The sequence below is a fragment of the Podarcis filfolensis genome (assembly GCF_964270895.1).
Source record: "Podarcis filfolensis genome assembly, chromosome: 7".
Taxonomy (NCBI): Eukaryota; Metazoa; Chordata; class Lepidosauria; order Squamata; family Lacertidae; genus Podarcis; species Podarcis filfolensis.
The window spans coordinates 49641655-49660214 of record NC_139603.1 but is presented as its reverse complement, the minus strand read 5'-3'; the positions used below and the strand labels follow the sequence as shown (position 1 = coordinate 49660214).

The window sequence follows — 18560 nt, the reverse complement described above, 5'->3', positions numbered from 1 at the left end:
AAATCCACGAAATCATTTTTATGTCATGTTCAGGTTAGTTTAAGAAAACGTGTAACACCCAGTTTTTCCCCCCTATGCAGAAGGTATATCTCTGTGGACAAGATGAAGAGCATAAGCATTCCGAAGACTATGTCCTTTCATATAATTATGAAGGAAGAGGATCGCTGGCTGGCTCTGTAGGCTGCTGCACTGATCAGCAAGATGAAGAGGCGCTTGACTTTTTAGATCAGCTGGAACCAAAGTTTAGGACATTAGCAGAAACCTGTATAAAGAGATAAATGTGCTGACAACAACAATGCAGAGAATTGTCGCCCTTTCCACAGGATAGCAACTTGAATACAAAATATTTTTATGTCCCCCCCCCCACACTTTTCTCGTGGGAATAGTTAATCAGAAGACATTCTGACATTAGGTTTGTCAGTATCAAACTTTCTGTTCTTAAACCTATGGATACTCTGTGCTATTTGACCTACCTACATGTGTACTGCCTTAGATTTACACCAAAAAGTATTTTTTTAAACCAAATGTACAGTCAATATTGTAGTCGCATAACTTTTCAAAATAGCAACAGAGTTTCTAGTGTTCTCTGCATCTACCGTTACAGGGAAGCAAAATGCATTCTTTATAATTTTAAGAACTGAGCTTCAAAAATTTCTGGCTGTTTGGGTCTGGGTTATAGCAAGCATGGTTTGATTCATATGAATCTTTCCTTTAGTTTTATAGAAATAAACGCTAAATACTACTGCTGAATGTTAAAATAGTTATTCATTTCTTACATTCTTAAGAAAAACAGGGTTTCTAAGTATTTTTTAAAATGGGATCTGTAACAAAATTTGCAGCCAGCCATGACCTTTTCTAGAATACTCCATACATACCCCCCTACAGTCCCAGTTTCCCTGAAACACAGCTTATTGTGGCTACTGAGCATGCATGCCTTGGGCCGATTTGATTCTCCCTTTACATTTTTCTTTTTAAGCATATTCACTAACCTAATGAGCACCTCCTCCTTGAGTATGGACAGTGTTGCTTTGATTATGTAATGATTGATACTCATAGAATGCGTTCATTATTAGCAGGGCTTTTTTTCATCCTGAACTCGCCGGAATTCAGTTCTGTCACCTCTCAGGTGGGCACCATTGCCATTCTATGAGAATGAGGGAGGTGTTCGTGGTGTGTTCCGGCATCTCTTTTTCTAAAAAAATAGCACTGATTATTAGCATATATGTAATGGCAGAGGGGAGCTGGCCCTGCGAACGCTAATATTGCTTTAGCATACATGAATGGAGCACAGTGGTAGTGAGGTCAGTCCGTGCAGGTGCACTGGCAAAGCTCACCTGGCACAGCTCCAGCCTTACCAGCTGCAGTGATACTGGTGTTGAGAGGGCTACACTGTATGGACTGCCTAGATGAGTTTAATTAGGCCAAAGCTCTTAAATTAGTAAATAGAGAAGGAAGAGAGTGAAATGTTTTAATGTATATATGTACACATTTTTCTTTGTACTGAATTTTTGTGTTCACCAAATCTGACAGCATTAGTTTGTATGTTCAAAAGGAATAAGTATAGAAATTAAAATGTGACATTGAAAACATTTGCCAAGGCCACAGTTTCCACCCAAAAGACTTTAGATTAATTCAAAGTATAATACTTGTATTTGCCACTCTAATACAGCTGAGTGTTAAAATACTACGGCAGGAACTGGAGAAAATTGCTAGTATTCAGGCACAACTTATTGTTGACTCCTCCCATCTCAGGAAAAGTGGGGAGCTGAACTTGGAGCAACAAAGGTATGATCTGTGCTGATTCTGTTATCACGTAGTGACTGGTGCTTTGCACTTAACATACATGAATGTGCCTATTGTATACGGTTCTGATGGAATAAACGTTGACTGATATTTTTTATACATCTGTATACATACAGTTTGTTTGGGAATTCAAGAGAAATGTATTGGAAATTTTGAATTGTAAATAAAGGGAAGGAGGTGTGCTGTAGCTGCTGTTTTGATGTTACACATCATAGTCTTCTCTTTAATCAAGTGGATTTAAAGATATGCATTTAAAAAACTGATTTTAATAAAGCAGATGTTGTTTCTTTGCTAGAAATTAATTGACCTAAAATGAAAGGTTTTTATTCTCATCAAGTTGGTATTTTAGGCTTTTCTTTTGTGCTTTATTATGCTCATGTCAGTGCCATTGAGCAGAGAATAACGAATTTGATTCTTCTGGTGCACTAAGGATCTTAAACACTGAAGATCCTGTTACTTTGGTGAAATTGGTATATAGTCTATTTTAAATAGGTTTTTTTCCTAGTACATCTCATATTAGTCTTCTCGCCTTTTATGCTATAGACATATTTGTCTAGATCTGCAGAATCCAGAGAAGATATTTAAAATGTTGCAAAGCATTACAAGGCTTTAACTTACCAATAATATAGCTTTTAGGTTCAGGGTACTTTCAGGGGTTGGGTTTCTAATGCACAGACTTCTGAAGTCACTTCTTCACACTTAACACTCACTGGCTTACATGGGTGTGTTATTAAAAAACAGGCCCTACTTTGAACATCAGAGCCCTTAACCAGGTTACAATCATGATGAAGTCTCATTGAAATAATTGGGATTTAATTTACACATGAGTACCTTCTTGCATTTGCTTCAGTGGGTCAGACATGGATGACTGATTAACCTTAGGTAGATTGTAGCCCCCATACAAAAGACAAAGCAAAAGTAGTAAAAACTGATGGAACAGAAAGAAGATGAATGAATGGGCTGTACCAAATACTACATTCTTGGTATTTTTTTCTGGCAATAATAATATAAAAAGAAAATGGAGAAATCATGGGTTTTGTGGTTTACTTTTAAGCTTTGAGAAAAAGTAAACAGAAATACAGGCTTCTCTGTTTGTATTTTACACTCCAAATAATTCATATACCAATGTATAAAGCAAAATCTAAGAGCAAATTAAGTATATAGTATTCTGAACTAATTCTGCTAAATTGCAAGCTTGCAAAAGTAGCAGCTACGCCTTATTGAGTAAGAGTTTTTGTATGTTGGGCTAGCTTACCCATCAGTTTAAATCTGCCTAAGTAATGTTGCAATGTTAATGGGTGTTGCACTGAGTCACAACAGCTGTAAATCTGATGCAGGGGCTTTTGCTGAAAAGAAAACACAGTATGGCATAAAAGTACTAACTGATGAGCTATCACAGAAGGTTTCAATTCAGCTCTTTCCCCTCATTTGTATAACATTTAAACATTTAAGAAGAACCTGTTCAAAGTTATTGGAGAAGATGGAAGTCTCCAGAAGAATACTTTACTTTGAGAAGTTTTCTGTGGTTTTAAAATGGAGACCAGCTTTGGGTCCCTAATTTGTCACTACCCACCCCCCGCTAATCCTGAGTTGTGTCAGTGACTGTATTTATTGAAACCAAGGTAGTCTTACAAATCTATTTTGTTTTTTAAAACCATATAAATTGCAAAAAGCCAATTACAGTATAAACTAAGAAAAATGCTGCTATTTCTATTGGTTTTCTTCTAAATATGAAATGCCATGAAATAAAATATGAACTCCAAATCATACACTATATTTTCTGTTTCCTTAATTTAGTTCATGTTTATAAAAGGAACCCTAGAATCATAGTGTTGGAAGGGACCACAATGGTCTTCCTGAAATGCAGGAATCTTTTTGCCCAGTGTGGGGCTCAAACCCACGACTCTGAGATTAAGAGTCTGATGCTCTACCAACTAAGCTATCTCTCTTTGATGAAGAGTGCAATCTTAAGTGGGGAATGAAGTAGTGGATGATATGCCACTAGCAAACCTTTGCTGGTTTGTGCTGTTGGGCAGGGGTTGGGTGTAGATTATCTATCTGCACACACATGTCCTGACCTTCTCAAGGCAGTGGATCTGGGGTTAGGATTGCTCTGAGCAGTTGGAAGTGAGATGTGCCCAGTTAAAAGCTTAACTTACCTGTAAATTTACTAGAGGCAACCCAATATCTCTCAGATCCCTAGATTACAACTGGTGGGCTAATAGTGCCCTCCATATTACTGCTGAGGCACTCTGTGTAAAGTCCTTTGAGCACTGAGGCAAAGTGCTGTAAAGTAATGCAACATATTAATAGGTAATTGTTTTTAGCATTTTGCACTGGGTTATTTCCTCTGCCTCTTCAACCAGTTACTCCCTATTTGCTTGCTCTGCTTTTGGGTGCAAACTATTAGAATCCCAAAGATGACAAGTATCTGTTTAAATTTAGCAAAGCGCGAATTTAACTATGTTATTTGTAATGTTTCTTTGTTACTACAGTGTGCAAATATGGTGCCTTTCCTAGCTGCATTTGTTTATCAAAGAGTCTTGGAGGACCAATAATGGTGGATAAGCCTCTCTAAAAGTCAGGGTGTCAACCACTATTCATCTTCCATTGCAGTGTGCAGCTGAAATGGAGCATAACAGACCTTGTTTGCATCCTGCATGAATTACATGTGTACCCTAGAATGTGGCCAAACACTTCTTTAAACTGCATCAAGGTTCTGTGGCAGTCTGCTTGATATGGAAAGGCTGCCTGACAGCAGAAATTGTGAGAACCTCTGTACCAGGCAATCCACAGAATTATAAAATTTGCTGGCCTGGAGAGATAAAAATGTAAAATAACGTATGATTATCATGTAAAGTTGAGAGATTTGTATTAAGTATTTATAACTTTACAGGCTATAGGTGTATATCATCTTTTCTGTTCTTTACCTCACCAACAAAATGCTTTGACTCAAAATGAAAAATGATTTGTTCTTCCCAATGACGTTCTTCTCAAGAACTGTCTTATTGTGTAAACATCTTGTTTAATTTCGTATTTTAAATACATTTTGTACAAGAGTAATAAAGTTGCTTTTATTTCAAAAACAAAGGGACCTACTATAGAATTTGCTTATTTCTTATGTGTTCTGTCTGATGCTCATTGGCAGGTACTGTTGCAAATATGGGCCGAGTTTCACCAGGGGCTCATTCATTGCCTAGTCTATAGCGCTACTTCTTTCTTCTAAGTTGTCCAGATGACAACCAGTACCCATTTCATAGATATTGGGCCATATAATATCCTTGTTTTTCAGATATAATGACTTACTAGGCCCAGTTTCTAGCCACTGGCAACATGGTTGGGCAGTTTGTAAGTCCTGCAGGTTTTCTAGATCACACTTTTCATCACAATGATGAAAGAAGCTTTTAAAATGGTAAGCTGCCTAATGTACTGTCTATTTGGAAGTAAATGGAACAGATAGGATGGAGAAGATATACAGTAGTCATTGCAGCAAACTGATGGATGTGTGTAAAGACAACACATGGGAGCCTCAAAAGGATATTTCCCAACTTTGTATAGTTCTATACCAGAAATACAATTGCTGCAACCTTAAATCATTCAGAACATAAAACTGCATGTATCCCAAAAACCTCAAACATTTGACAACTTCAAAAGTAGCACCACCTACTATATGGAGAAAAAAAACCAGTAAGTGGATAAGAGAAAATGTCTCTGCTTTGAAAGCTGTAATTCTTGATTAGTAAGGTAAAGGTACCCCTGCCCGTACGGGCCAGTCGTGTCCGACTCTAGGGTTGTGCGCCCATCTCACTTAAGAGGCCGGGGGCCAGCGCTGTCCGGAGACACTTCCGGGTCACGTGGCCAGCGTGACGAAGCTGCTCTGGCGAGCCAGCACCAGCGCAGCACACGGAAACGCCGTTTACCTTCCCGCTATAAAGCGGTACCTATTTATCTACTTGCACTTAGGGGTGCTTTCGAACTGCTAGGTGGGCAGGAGCTGGGACCGAAAGACGGGAGCTCACCCCGCCGCAGGGATTCGAACCGCCGACCATACGATCGGCAAGTCCTAGGCACTGAGGTTTTACCCACAGCGCCACCCGCATCCCTTTCTTGATTAGTAGGATCTCTCTAATGCTGTTCTGGACAATATCTAGTGCTGTTTACAGAATCCAGCAATACAAGCCTGATAAGGCATAATCAAAGGGACTTTTTAAAAGGGTTAAATCAAGCCCTCAAGAAGAGCCATGGGCCAAGAACCCCAAAGCTCATGCATCTGGGTGGGTACCTCCCACTTAAATACCTGAGGGGTAGGAGGAAGAAACACAAGCTCAGGATACAGACTGAAGTTCCCAGGTGTTTCCCTTCACTTCCACACCACACCAACTCCCCACTCCCTGAGTTGAAACGAGCTGTTCTGCTGAGGCAGCACTTCATAGGAAAAGTATAATGATGCTGGCATAAGCTCTAGGGATCTGCCAAAACTTGTCCTCCAAGTTCTCCAGGGTTTTCTTCTCCTGCTTAAAAGAGGCTTCTGATTTTGTTCTCTCCCTCACTTGCAGGGTGTTTCAGAATTCCTTTATAAATATGGCGAGACATTCACAAGGATTCCCATCTCTGTTGGAAATCCTACATGTAAGCCAGCTTGCTTTAGGCCACAGCTTTCCAAACGGTGTGTCGTGACACATAAGTGTGTCGGCTGCAGTGTGTTGGTGTGTCGCGTGAATGCTTCCCATGTTCTTCCCATGGCTGGAAAGGAGTTTAACCTCTGGTTTGCTAGTACAATGGTACCTCGGGTTAAGAACTTAGTTCGTTCTGGAGGTCTGTTCTTAACCTGAGGTACCACTTTAGCTAATGGAGATTCCTGCTGCCGCCACCGTACGATTTCTGTTCTCATCCTGAAGCAAAGTTCTTAACCCGAAGTACTATTTCTGGGTTAGCGGAGTCTGTAACCTGAAACGTCTGTAACCCGACGTACCACTGTAAAACTGCATTACTGTGTTGTGAAATTATGCATGTCTAAAACGTGTGTCACCAATATGAAAAGTTTGGAGAGCTCTGCTTTAGACTAGTGCCAATCATACATTAACCTGGGAGTCTGCCCCGTGTCTCCCATGTCAGGCCTTACTGGTGCATTTTTGCTCATAAGGTCAAACTGAATGCCTGAAAAAGGGCAAGAGTTTTACAAAAAACCTTGGCTACAGTACCACAACATAGTGTTTCTATGTTGCAGCTGCGATCTTACACAGGCATTTTAGTACAGTCAAGGATGCAAGACAGAACGAAGAACCGAAGAGTTCTTTTCAAACTCTTGTTTGTGTGAAGCACTACATAAAGCAGTATGTTCAACACAGTGGAATGGCTGAGAAAAGAGGTCATCAGACAAATACGGAATTGAAATGAAATGAAATAAGTCATATATAAATCTACCAGACTCTGTTTCAGAGTGATGCATTCTTGCAGAACATGTTCTAAGATGCAGGTATCGGTACATGATTTTTCATGCTCAGCATGATTCAATCCTGTCACCAGAGGAAAGGCACATGGGAATGTTCAAACATGTTTTATCAACCCAAATGGTTGCACTGCAAAATTTCTGAGCAAGGGTTGCAAAACACATTTCAACATGACTCACTTGCTGACAAGTTCAAACAGACTCAAAGGAAGGAGCAACGGGTGTGAGCATTGAGCAACTAATTCTACCCACTGCCACGTGAGATTTTTTTTTATCAAAGGCATTTTTTTAAACCTTAAATTATGCCAGTTTCTAAGATTCTCATGTCAATGCTAGGTCTGGAAAACAGGACAGAAGACCAAACATATTTCTGGCTTTCAGTAGAATCTGGGTGTGGAAGAGTTCAGAAAGACAAAGAGAGAAACTGATGTAATTTTGCCAACTGAGCAAAGGGAGGAGACCTTCTGATGTATATATACACGTGCGCACACACTAAATTTATAGACTGAAATTAGCATAGACATCTTCGCCTTAGCTTGCTCAAATGCAAATGGGTATCATTAACACCCGCCTCACTTTCACTTCATCAGTGCCAATATATCTTACTCTATCAGTGTTTTGCTGGCTCCAGTAGTGGTTTCGGGTGCATATACATAAGTTCCCACTCACAATACCTTGATATGAAAGCTCCACTTTTAGGGATCTCACAATCTGGAAGCTTGTGTACAGCCTGGTCTGGACTGGGTCACATTCTCCCACCCCTAATCCCAGGGCAGGATGTTCATATGTTCAGGATCTTCAGAATCTGCCTCTGGATACTCCAGGGCGGATGCTGCCTGAGCAGGTTCTGGTGGCAGCATAGTGCCCTGCTCAGTTGCCTCCTTTAAAGCAGGCAAACTAGAGATAGGGGAGCATTAGGGATAGAAGAAGAGTTTGGATTTGATATCCTGCTTTATCACTACCAGAAGGAGTCTCAAAGCGGCTAACATTCTCCTTTCCCTTCCTCCCCCACAACAAACACTCTGTGAGGTGAGTGGGGCTGAGAGACTTCAGAGAAGTGTGACAAGGTCACCCAGCAGCTGCATGTGGAGGAACGGAGATGCGAACCTGGTTCCCCAGATTATGAGTCTACTGCTCTTAACCACTACACCACACTGTTTGGATGTGCACTTATCAAAACAATACAGGGATGGAAACACAGCCATGCTTTGAAATTCACACTTCTCTGAATTTAGCAATGCACTTCTCCAGCCAAGTAACACACAAAATTGCATATAGTGGCGTGAAGTGTCCATAAAAATGCACATATGAGTAGGGAAAACGCACAAAATGTCATTTTAGGTGAAATTGCTCTGCAAAAATGTGTCTCCACCTGGTGTTTGGGGGTTCAATCTAAAGTAACTGCAAATGCACATACAGGGTGGGATCGGATTGATGCTGTTGCACTATTGGAAGGGTGATCCAGTGGGTGCCTCTGCTAACGGAAAAGGGGAAGAGATTTATTTATTTTTGGCCAATTTTCTTTCACCTGGTGCCCCCTAAATTTTCCCCATGCAGTTAGAGGACCTTCCAATAGAGTGAATGCAAGGGCATTCATGAGATCCCACCCACCGTCACTTATACATAGCAACAGAAGGCCAACAACAATGTAAGTGGTGTTGAGGCATCTTGGTCAAGCCTATTCTCAAGGTCCGGGTTTACTTGCCAATTCAAACCTGCCATCTTGAAGCTGAACCAGTAGCAGACAAAGAATACATACTCGTAAGGAAACCAATTCATTGTTGGAAGGCTACATTGGGAAGGTAAGAGCAGGACGTGCATGGATATTAAATTAATCTCACACACTGCAAGTGTTCCCTTCAGGGCAGTGCTGGATGGATCCACATTTATGCAGGTAGCATGTGATGAATCTTTCCCAGATTCAATCTTATACCATTTATTTCAGAAGTATTTTGCTTTCAGACCGTTTCCCAGGTTCATATAAATTCAGTAAAATGATAGCTCATGTAGACTCAGAGTAAGAGATACATTAGCACCTTTGAGACGCTCCTCATTACTGCTGTAAAAGGCCTGCTTCGTATTCTACAAGCTGAATATTCCACAAGGAAGCCATTTCCATGCAGAAAATATTATATAACTTCTTTTAGGCCATCACATATGATGAGAGTACCTCATTCTTTCTATTATAGACTCCCAATGTGCCAAAAGCAGATAAATGTGTATTATACACATGCAGTATTCATGCAATTTTCTCTGCAGAAGTTAAAATTCATTGGGTGTGAAATGGGCCTTAATGCAACGCTGGGAAAAGCCTTAAAGAGAGTTAGGCAACCACAGCTCTGCCCATACATGCTATTTTTTTTTCTTGTTCAGCAGCTCTATAAGCCTGAGAAAAAGCTACTGACTGACAACATGCATGAACAAATTATTTGGATGGGAGGGATAGTTTCTTTCTCTCTTTTTTAAAAGACACATATTTCTTCCTAAGTGACAACCATTTCTGAAGATACCTTAAAATAATTTAGAGGTAGTCAAATGGTATGTATATTAGCTCATACATTAAAAAAAAACTTTGTAGCTTCACAGTGGCACTCCTTTTCTGGTACCCATTTGTGTTCTTTAATAGGTGTTACAGACCTCTGAAATGATTAAAAACAGGAAACTGTACAAATTTTTTCCTATGGAGTTATGAAGAGCTCTTGTTTTGCTGTTGTTGTTAAAGCAGAGAAACATAAGATTTTAAAACATATGAAATGAAGCTTTTAACTTTTAAAAAAGTACAACTCAACCCTTTACTGCTGCGTTTTAAAAAAGATGAAAACTATTAATACAGAAGAAAAATATCCATTGCTCTGCAGGCAACAGGTGGGATTGTCTCACTTGTTGTAAAGCCCATGGATCAATATAGAGCTGTAGGGTGCAGAAGCGCACAGAAAGAACGGATTGAAATAAGGCTTCATTGAGGCCCTGTTCCAATTGAGGTGGATTGTTGACCTGGGAGTGGGGAAAGACTCCCAAATAACCCAACTTCACATTGTTACTCACCTGCCCCAAACTGATACCCCAAGCTTCCACATGTATATGCAATGCCATATTCTTCATATTTTATACTTTACATACTATATTTACATTATGAAAATTAAATTTAGCTATTTTTTTAAAAAATCCGCTGGGTCAAGATGTTATAGCAGTTTCTCTGAATTACATATGAAACATATGCCCTGTAAGCGGTACAGAAGCTCCGATAGATAGTCTACTTGATGAGACCCTGCAGAGCTATTCTTCTCGAACAGAAATTTTCCACAATAGAAATATAATCTGCTGAGCCTATTTAGCTTAGGACAAGGCTTAGACTTCATAATTCATAGCAGGCAAAGTAGTACAGCTGCAAAGGCAGGAGGCTTTCAAAAGTCAGACCCTAGTAAACGTCCTTTAAAGGGATTTCTTTCAGTCAAAAACAACAATTGCCTCATCTTTAATTTGAGTGATTTGTGCATTAAGGTAAAGTCAGCATTGTACAGACATACTATCTGCACCATATGTGGGGGGCCTTTGGCTCACAATATGTCATTGAACTACTACTCTTATCATCCCTGGTCATTGGCTATGCTTGCTAGGGTTGATAGGAGTTGTAGATCATATAAACAACATATAAATTAAACAAGAGAAACATCTGGAACTCCTATGTTGGTCTATGCACCCTGCGGCTATCTTTCCATGCTAACTGAAATATACTCGGAGTCCTGTAGTGATTTCATGCTCTTTATTGCAGCTAGTAAAATAGTGATTGAATTGCCCCCCAAACCTCAGGCTTTTATATACATTATTTACACAATGAGTCCTGTCTGATTGGCTGATTCTGCTTCCCTCCTGGAGCCTGGTTGGTCTTTTCCTGCAGGCCAATCAGTTGTTGCATTCTAGGATCCTACCAGCCTTATAGGCTGATTAACTTCTTCCTGGAGCATGATTGGTCTTCTCCTGCAAGCCAAGCAGTTGTTGCATTCTAGGATCCTACTTGCCTATTGTTCTAGGATCCTAGGTTAGTACATAATACCAACTGTGGCATCTGACCTGTGGATTTCAAACCAAGGCACTGGGATCCCCAGGCTTGCATGTTTTATCTGTTGAGAATATATCCAAGTTTATGATCATCATAATTTGTGTTGCACCAGGTTGCTCCAGCCCTTTTTGGTCATGTTTACTCACAAATGAATTTGGAAATATGTATGAAATTCTGCAGTTGTTTTTCCGACATATTGCATCTGGCATCCAGAATTTTTGCATTCTATAACATATACTGCATTCCTGGGCTTGCAAGTGATAGTCTATCATGCCTGTCAGTCTGTGTTGGAAAGTGGCAGTTTTTCAGTTTTAATGGAGGTGGCCGTCATCTGTCAGATGTGAATACTGCAAAGAAATCCACTACTGGTTTATTGGAATGTGAAGAGAAAAAATGGCTGGATGTTTACAGACAACAACCTAACATCACATGTTCTTAATGTGGAGGATAATATTTAAACTTTTGATTCTTAAAACAAGCAAGCAAAAATAAAAACAAATGAAAACAATCAAAAACTTTCCCCCACTTGGTTAGCAAATGTTATCTTTGGGAGAGTTCTTTCCATTTTCATCCTACTTAGGTCTATCACACTGGACAGCATGCTTGGTTGGAAAGCCAATGAAATTAGAGATAAAGGAGGAAGCTGAGAGATTTAGCTAAGGTTGAAATCCTGAGCATGAATTCTAGGGAGTAGGTCCTATGACACTCAGCAGGACTACACTGAGTAAACGTGCTTAAGATTGTGCTTGCTTTATCAGTTATTTATATAACCTTTTTTGTTTGTTTGACTGCATCTTGCTAAGCTCCTGAGAAGCACTGTTTAGGGTACCACACATACCTGATCATAGATTTAGGGAACACTCTAAAAAGAACTAGAGTTTTTGTGTGTGGAACTAAATGCGGTGTATCCTTTTATTTTTATTTTTAAATGAACAAATTAGCTTAGCCCTGAAACAGAATTTCAAATAATTTAGTAGAACTGAATGATGATTTTGTTAAGTATAGTTAGGAATATCCTAAGATGATTGAGTGGCCTGGGTGTACCACAGTTTGCCAGTCTGCACACACTGTTATAACAAGGGTTGGCCACAGGATGTCAGCACATAATACAAAGTTGAAGGCTTCCTCCCCCTTCTTTCTTTCCAAAACATTATAGCCATGACTAAAAAAGAAGAGTAGGTATATGCATGACCACACACACAAAATTGTGAACCACGAGTCTGAATAACTTATGAGCAGAATTGTAAATTCATTACCTGATACTAAAAAGCCCAAAGTGAAGGACTGGGAGAATAGTTTAAATCAATATGTCAAATTCCGAAACTCAAATTCCAGACCTTTCCAACTGCTTCCTTTTTCATCCACCTGAACTTCTACTAGGTTCTTTACCTCACCTTCTACTTTGACATTTTCCTTCAGCTACCCTCACACTGGGAATCCTGCTGTTCCTTAACTTCCCTGCCTTTGGTGACTACTCCTCAGTCAATTTCTTCAGCTCCAGCCCTTACCACAAACTCTCCTATCTATATGTGAGGTATTAATCCCATAAAAACTTGAAACCTCCCTTCCCCTTGTAGAAGTAGACTAAAAATCTCTGTTGCAAGTCCATCTCTGAATTGCCATGATGTCACAAAATGTGTGCAGCTTAGCCAATAGGGGCCAGAGAGCCCAGGTACATAAATGAAATAGAATACAGATTCCTGTTTTGATGGCAACATTTTCAGTTTTACAGTATCATTTTTGTTGTTTGGTCAACTGAAAAAAGGAGAAATGGGTACCTATCACTAGAGAGATAAGAGCACAAAAATAAATGGAGAGGCAAGCAGCCACATATATAAGGAGGGCTCTCAAAAATACCACAGGCCATTTTCAAGCTCCTACTGACTGGACGCTGGGGGATGTATGGGACTGACTAGCTGGTTAATTTCATCTATTTTGTTACTGGATCTCTCATGCTTTCTGCCAACCCTGCTAGTTCCAACTCACTCCCATGGAGTTGTACACATTAACAGAGTCTACGTGAGCACTGCTGCCTCCATGCTTGCATGGCAGCACACAAACACAGACATGAACTACTGTGGAGTCTGTTGCTGGAGGAGATCACATCACAGGAATCAATGGGACATGAAAGCAGAAGCACCCGAAGAGCTTTTTTCAGGTCTCACCTTTAAGATCAGTAAAGACAGAACATCCAAATGAACTGAAGTTATATACAGAGAATCATGCTGCTTTCAGGACAAAAGAAAAAGAAAACACCATCACAAAGATGGAAGATCTAGATAACTCTCCCTTACATAAAGCAAGGAAGAAAAAGTTACTTTCTCAAACAGATCCAGACGCACATTCCATTTTGCCAAACAATTAGCCCAACTGTAGGGAAAGATAAAACCTGGTACACAAAGCCTGGTACACAAATTTGACTTGTACATAATGGGGTTTGAAACAATGAAATAGGAACCTGTTAAGCAAGCTTCTTCAGAACTCTTCATGTGGGTGTTGAACAAAAGGGGTGAAGGGGGAGAGAGTGGTTTAACCGCCTCCCTTCCCTAGTTGCCAATTGATAACAATATTGAACTGGAATGCAGGAGGAATTTTACAGACAAAATTTTAATCCCTCATGGTAGATGTCTGATTGTAAGACTACAAGAGCGCTGAAGACAATGAGTGGCAATTATATATTTTATAGTTTCTCCATGTCTCTCTTAACATTTTATTGGGAACATGGTGCATTGCATCAAAAAACCTTTAAGTTGCATAATCTGTCAACCAAAAGAAGCACTATTATTATCACTACTACTATTACTCACTTATTTCACCATTTTCAATGGCTTCAATTATTATTCTACCACAGCAAGCCAATATATAGGATGTACTGCCATCGTGTGGTAATTTCATGATTCTGCAGAACAATAGCATGTAAAACCTACGTATTTGGCCAGTATTATTTTAGTAGATCCACAATATGTATGTAGTACTTTTTTCTAAAAAATGTTTGGGGGGGGGTACTCTCATTTTGACTCAAGAAAACCACCATTTTATAGTTCAAATCAGGGAAAATAAATACAGTAAATGGACAAAAGTACAAAGATTCACAAAATGTTTAGGGGTATGCTTACCCCTGCCCCCCCAAAAGCACTGTCTGTCTGTATGTATGCATATGGGTTGCTGGTGTGTATTTGAATAATGGAGCTGATTCCTCATCTCCATCTTTCTGTGTCTTTGTCACAGAAAGAAACTGTCAGTCCAGGTAAGGTGGTTTTTGGTTGATTGTGCTAATTTGTACTTAAACTGCATTAACTACCTTATTTTTCTGTAACAGCTGGAATTCCCTCTTGGAGTGCCATTTAGGCTTTGTACCTACATAAAAAAATTACCTGAAAATATTGCAGCTCTGTGGTAATACATGTTTGTGTAGTGTATGATAAGAGACACCTGCAGGCTTGGTAAAAAAGAAGGAAGGAAGGAAGGAAGGTTTTCTTACTGTATTTGTAAGGGGGGGTAGCCCATGAAACACGGTCCAGGAGTGGTCCAGAATCCAAAGGTTCTGTTGGGAGTCAGTCCAACAGGGCCAAGGCAGGACACGAGGCAGGAAACTAGACAAGGACAGGTGCAGGATCTAGCATACAACAATGTTGCTCCAGCAACCTGGGGCAGGGTCCGGCAGCCTTTTATCTTTGTTGGGGTAGTGGCCGGTCCTGATCCCCCGGTGACTCACCTCCCTGTTTCGCCCAAAGGCGAGCACTCCTCCTGCGAGTACTCAGGTATCTCCTTCTCTCAGACCTTAGTCTCTGCAGCTTAGGAGACTTCCGAGGGTTACTAGACTCAGGGGCGGCCTCAGCCTGCCCTGACCAAACCGGTAGTGGAGCAGCTGTAAGTGATGGCCCAGCTGAAGGCAACAAGGTAATCCCCACACCTGGAGCCAGGGCAAGCTCAGGCCCCTGACTCGGCCCAGCTGGTGTTTGTTGCAGGGGAACCTTTGCAGACTAGGACTCTTCAGGATCAGGCCCCAGACTTGGTTCAGATGACGCCTGAGGCAAAGGATCTGGTGCATAGCTGTCAACTTTTCCCTTTTCTTGCGAGGAATCCTATTCGGAATAAGGGAATTTCCCTTAAAAAAGGGAAAAGTTGACAGCTATGATCCGGTGCAGACTGAGTCTCCTCTGGTTCTGAGTCCAAGCCTGAGTCCCAGGCCATCACAGTATTTCAGAACAATTAGGCCAAAGTCATGCCTCAGATATTAAACAAATTCTCTTACTTAGGCAGAACTACACCACCCCCTTCCATTATGTGTTATATAAAATGATGGTTGCTTATCAGTATCTCTCTGTTGCTAAATAAAATAATCATCAAGTTGTTTTGTGTAAATAGTCTCATTGAGCTGTATTTTTCTTCTCCGCTGTTCCTTTCCATCATAGATATATATCTTTTTATATGTAAGATACAAGAACTCAAATTTACCACTTATATCTGCCCCTGTTTATTCATCACTTCCTTGAGAAGAAAAACTCAGACTAAGTAACTGGTTCAGATCTCACTCTCCAATGTAAGAAAATAAAAAGTATTCTAAAAATTATTGATAGTGTATTACCACAGCCCTCATCAGAGACAACTGCATGCCAAAGCATAAGGAAGGTGGCTTATTGTTCTCAGGACTGCTAAGAGGCCAGACAAGATATTTGCTTAATACATAGTATGTAGGATTGCCATATTTCAAAAAGTAAAATTCCTGACAACTGCAAAGTTGTTGCTTTTCCCATCGTGTTGCCATACATCCAGGTTTCCCTTGACATTTTGCAAATTTGCCAAAATTCTCCCCAGATGCCATTTTTACACGGGAAAACCAGGACATGTCAGGAATTTTCCTGATGTATGGCAAGCCTAATAGTGTGCAGCTATGCAGGAAAACTCTGGTCCTAAACCTCTACTGTCTTGCAGGATATTTTTGGGAGAAGAAAAGGCTGAGGAGTAAACCCTACACAAACCTGGAATACAGTCCCTAAGACAGTTGGATGGTGCCTTGCACACCTCCTTCTGGCAACTCCTGCAGCTAAGCTGGTGCCAACTGTATTGCTCTGCTTTCCTTTGGACAAGATGAGCAAAGCTGAGAGAGGGGTCTTGTCGTCTGGGCAGCCCAGGACCTTCATCCTCATGGCTCAATGCAGCAGTTTGACTTCACCCCCAGAGGTGCACTCCATTGTCTCTCAAGTAAGACAGATGCCAACAGCAGTTACAGGCATGGGAAAGGGGGTGATGCAGGGAGCAGAAGCTCATCTTCTCATACAATCAGAATGGAAACCACCCCCAAATCAAGGAGCCTTACAGAAAAGAACCCTATTCAACATGCTGGCAATCCTTTCAGTGAGCCTCTCTGCAGAGTGGAGAGAGAAAGGGCTGTATTGTCCTTCCAGTGCCCAAAACAGCTTTATCCCACCACCTTCCCAATTGACTGTAAAGGTAAAGGTACCCCTGCCCGTACGGGCCAGTCGTGTCCGACTCTAGGGTTGCGCGCTCATCTCACTCAAGAGGCCGGGAGCCGGCGCTGTCCGAAGACACTTCCGGGTCACGTGGCCAGCGTGACGAAGCTGCATCTGGCGAGCCAGCACCAGCGCAGCACATGGAAATGCCGTTTACCTTCCCACTATAAAGCGGTACCTATTTATCTACTTGCACTTAGGGGTGCTTTCGAACTGCTAGGTGGGCAGGAGCTGGGACTGAACGACGGGAACTCATCCCGCCGCAGGGATTCGAACCGCCGACCATACGATCAGCAAGTCCTAGGCACTGAGGTTTTACCCACAGCGCCACCCGCGTCCCTTCTCCCAATTGACTGACCTATCTATAAATACATTCAGCCCTCAATTCCTAGAGTTCCCTAGGAAGATGGATTGACTATTAAACCACTCTGATAATGCAGCACTGCCGGGGTCTCCTAGCAACTCTCAGCCACGCAATAGAGTGCCCAGGATTCCGTGGGGAAAGCCGTGGCTGTTTAAAGTGCTATGATAGTGCTTTAAACATATGGTGTGGATATGGTCTGTAAGTGCAAATAAAATTTATCACAAAAATGGCACAGGACTCCAGTAACCTCTTTCCAAGGAAGCAGAATGTTTTAATTCTGGAGTTCTCACCACTCAGAGAACTGGGATGCGTGCAAAGATTTGTAATGGCAAGCAAACAGTCGGTTGCTGATTGGCTCTGTCCCATCTTCTCTGCTTAAGGCACTGCTTAAACTTCAGTAATGTAAACCCCTTTTGCAGCCCACTGAGTTTGGGTTGTGTGTACAAAAATGCAGGCATCTCATCCATTATGGCTATTTTTTTTTTTACTGCAGGAGGAATAATACGATATACCCTGCCAAATCAATGGGAAATGAAAGCACTAAATGGCAGCATGAAAAATAAACATCATAAAGCAATTCCCCACCCATGATTCAATTATCTCTATACTGAGTTGGCTTCCCTAAATGAAATTAATTAATTTTTCCAAATGAATTATGCAAGTCATTTTTTCTCCCTGTTAATGTTTTCTCATAATCATTAAGGTTCATCAATGGACCAAAAAAGGAACCTCTGGAATTTTAGACTAGCCTATGGATGTACATGAGCTTCACTTGAACACAACAAGTTTTCTGTATGTAATCAGATTTGAATCTGTGAAATCAGTTTATTTGTGATTGCCCTTTTGGAAATATATCTGTTTAGATGGTTGATGGAGGACCCTGGGTGAGAGACAGGGAAATGCTGGTACCCCAGGGTGAGAGTCTGGGAGCAGCTACTTTCCTCTGTGGGTGGTAAGGGCAAATAATTACTTTTAAGAGAGGACTCTGTGCTCTATGTATTTGTTTTAGTTATAATTTTACTGTATTATGGAACTTAAAAAAATATTAATTTTAAAAATGAATAATAAAAAGGTAATGTAGCCCTTTGATAAGAATTACTTCTTTGCAGAAGAGTAGGAATTGGAAAACTCAGCAGTGGCCAGAGGATTGGAGAAGATCAGTTTACATCCCAATCCCAAAGAAGGGCAGTGCCAAAGAATACTCCAACTACCGCACAATTGCACTCATTTCACACGCTATCAAAGTTATGCTTAAAATTCTACAAGGCAGGCTTAAGCAGTATGTGGACCGAGAACTCCCAGAAGTGCAAGCTGGATTTAGAAGGGGCAGAGGAACCAGAGATCAAATTGCAAACATGCGCTGGATTATGGAGAAAGCTAGAGAGTTCCAGAAAGACATCTACTTCTGCT

At 40.8% G+C, this 18560-nt stretch overlaps 1 protein-coding gene across 2 annotated transcripts in view; it reads left to right on the top strand.

Moving 5' to 3' along the window:
- The window catches only part of LOC310766577 (desmocollin-1-like), a 28072-nt gene extending 23179 nt beyond the window's left edge, over nt 1-4893 (top strand). For both annotated transcript variants that reach the window (XM_083622956.1, XM_083622955.1), the window contains one exon: nt 81-4893. Coding sequence is in view for 1 of the 2 variants with exons in the window: in XM_083622955.1 (XP_083479081.1) it covers nt 81-278 (198 nt within the window). In the remaining variant the exon portion in view is untranslated. The remainder of the gene's footprint in view (nt 1-80) is intronic.
- The last annotated feature ends 13667 nt before the right edge of the window (nt 4894-18560 follow it).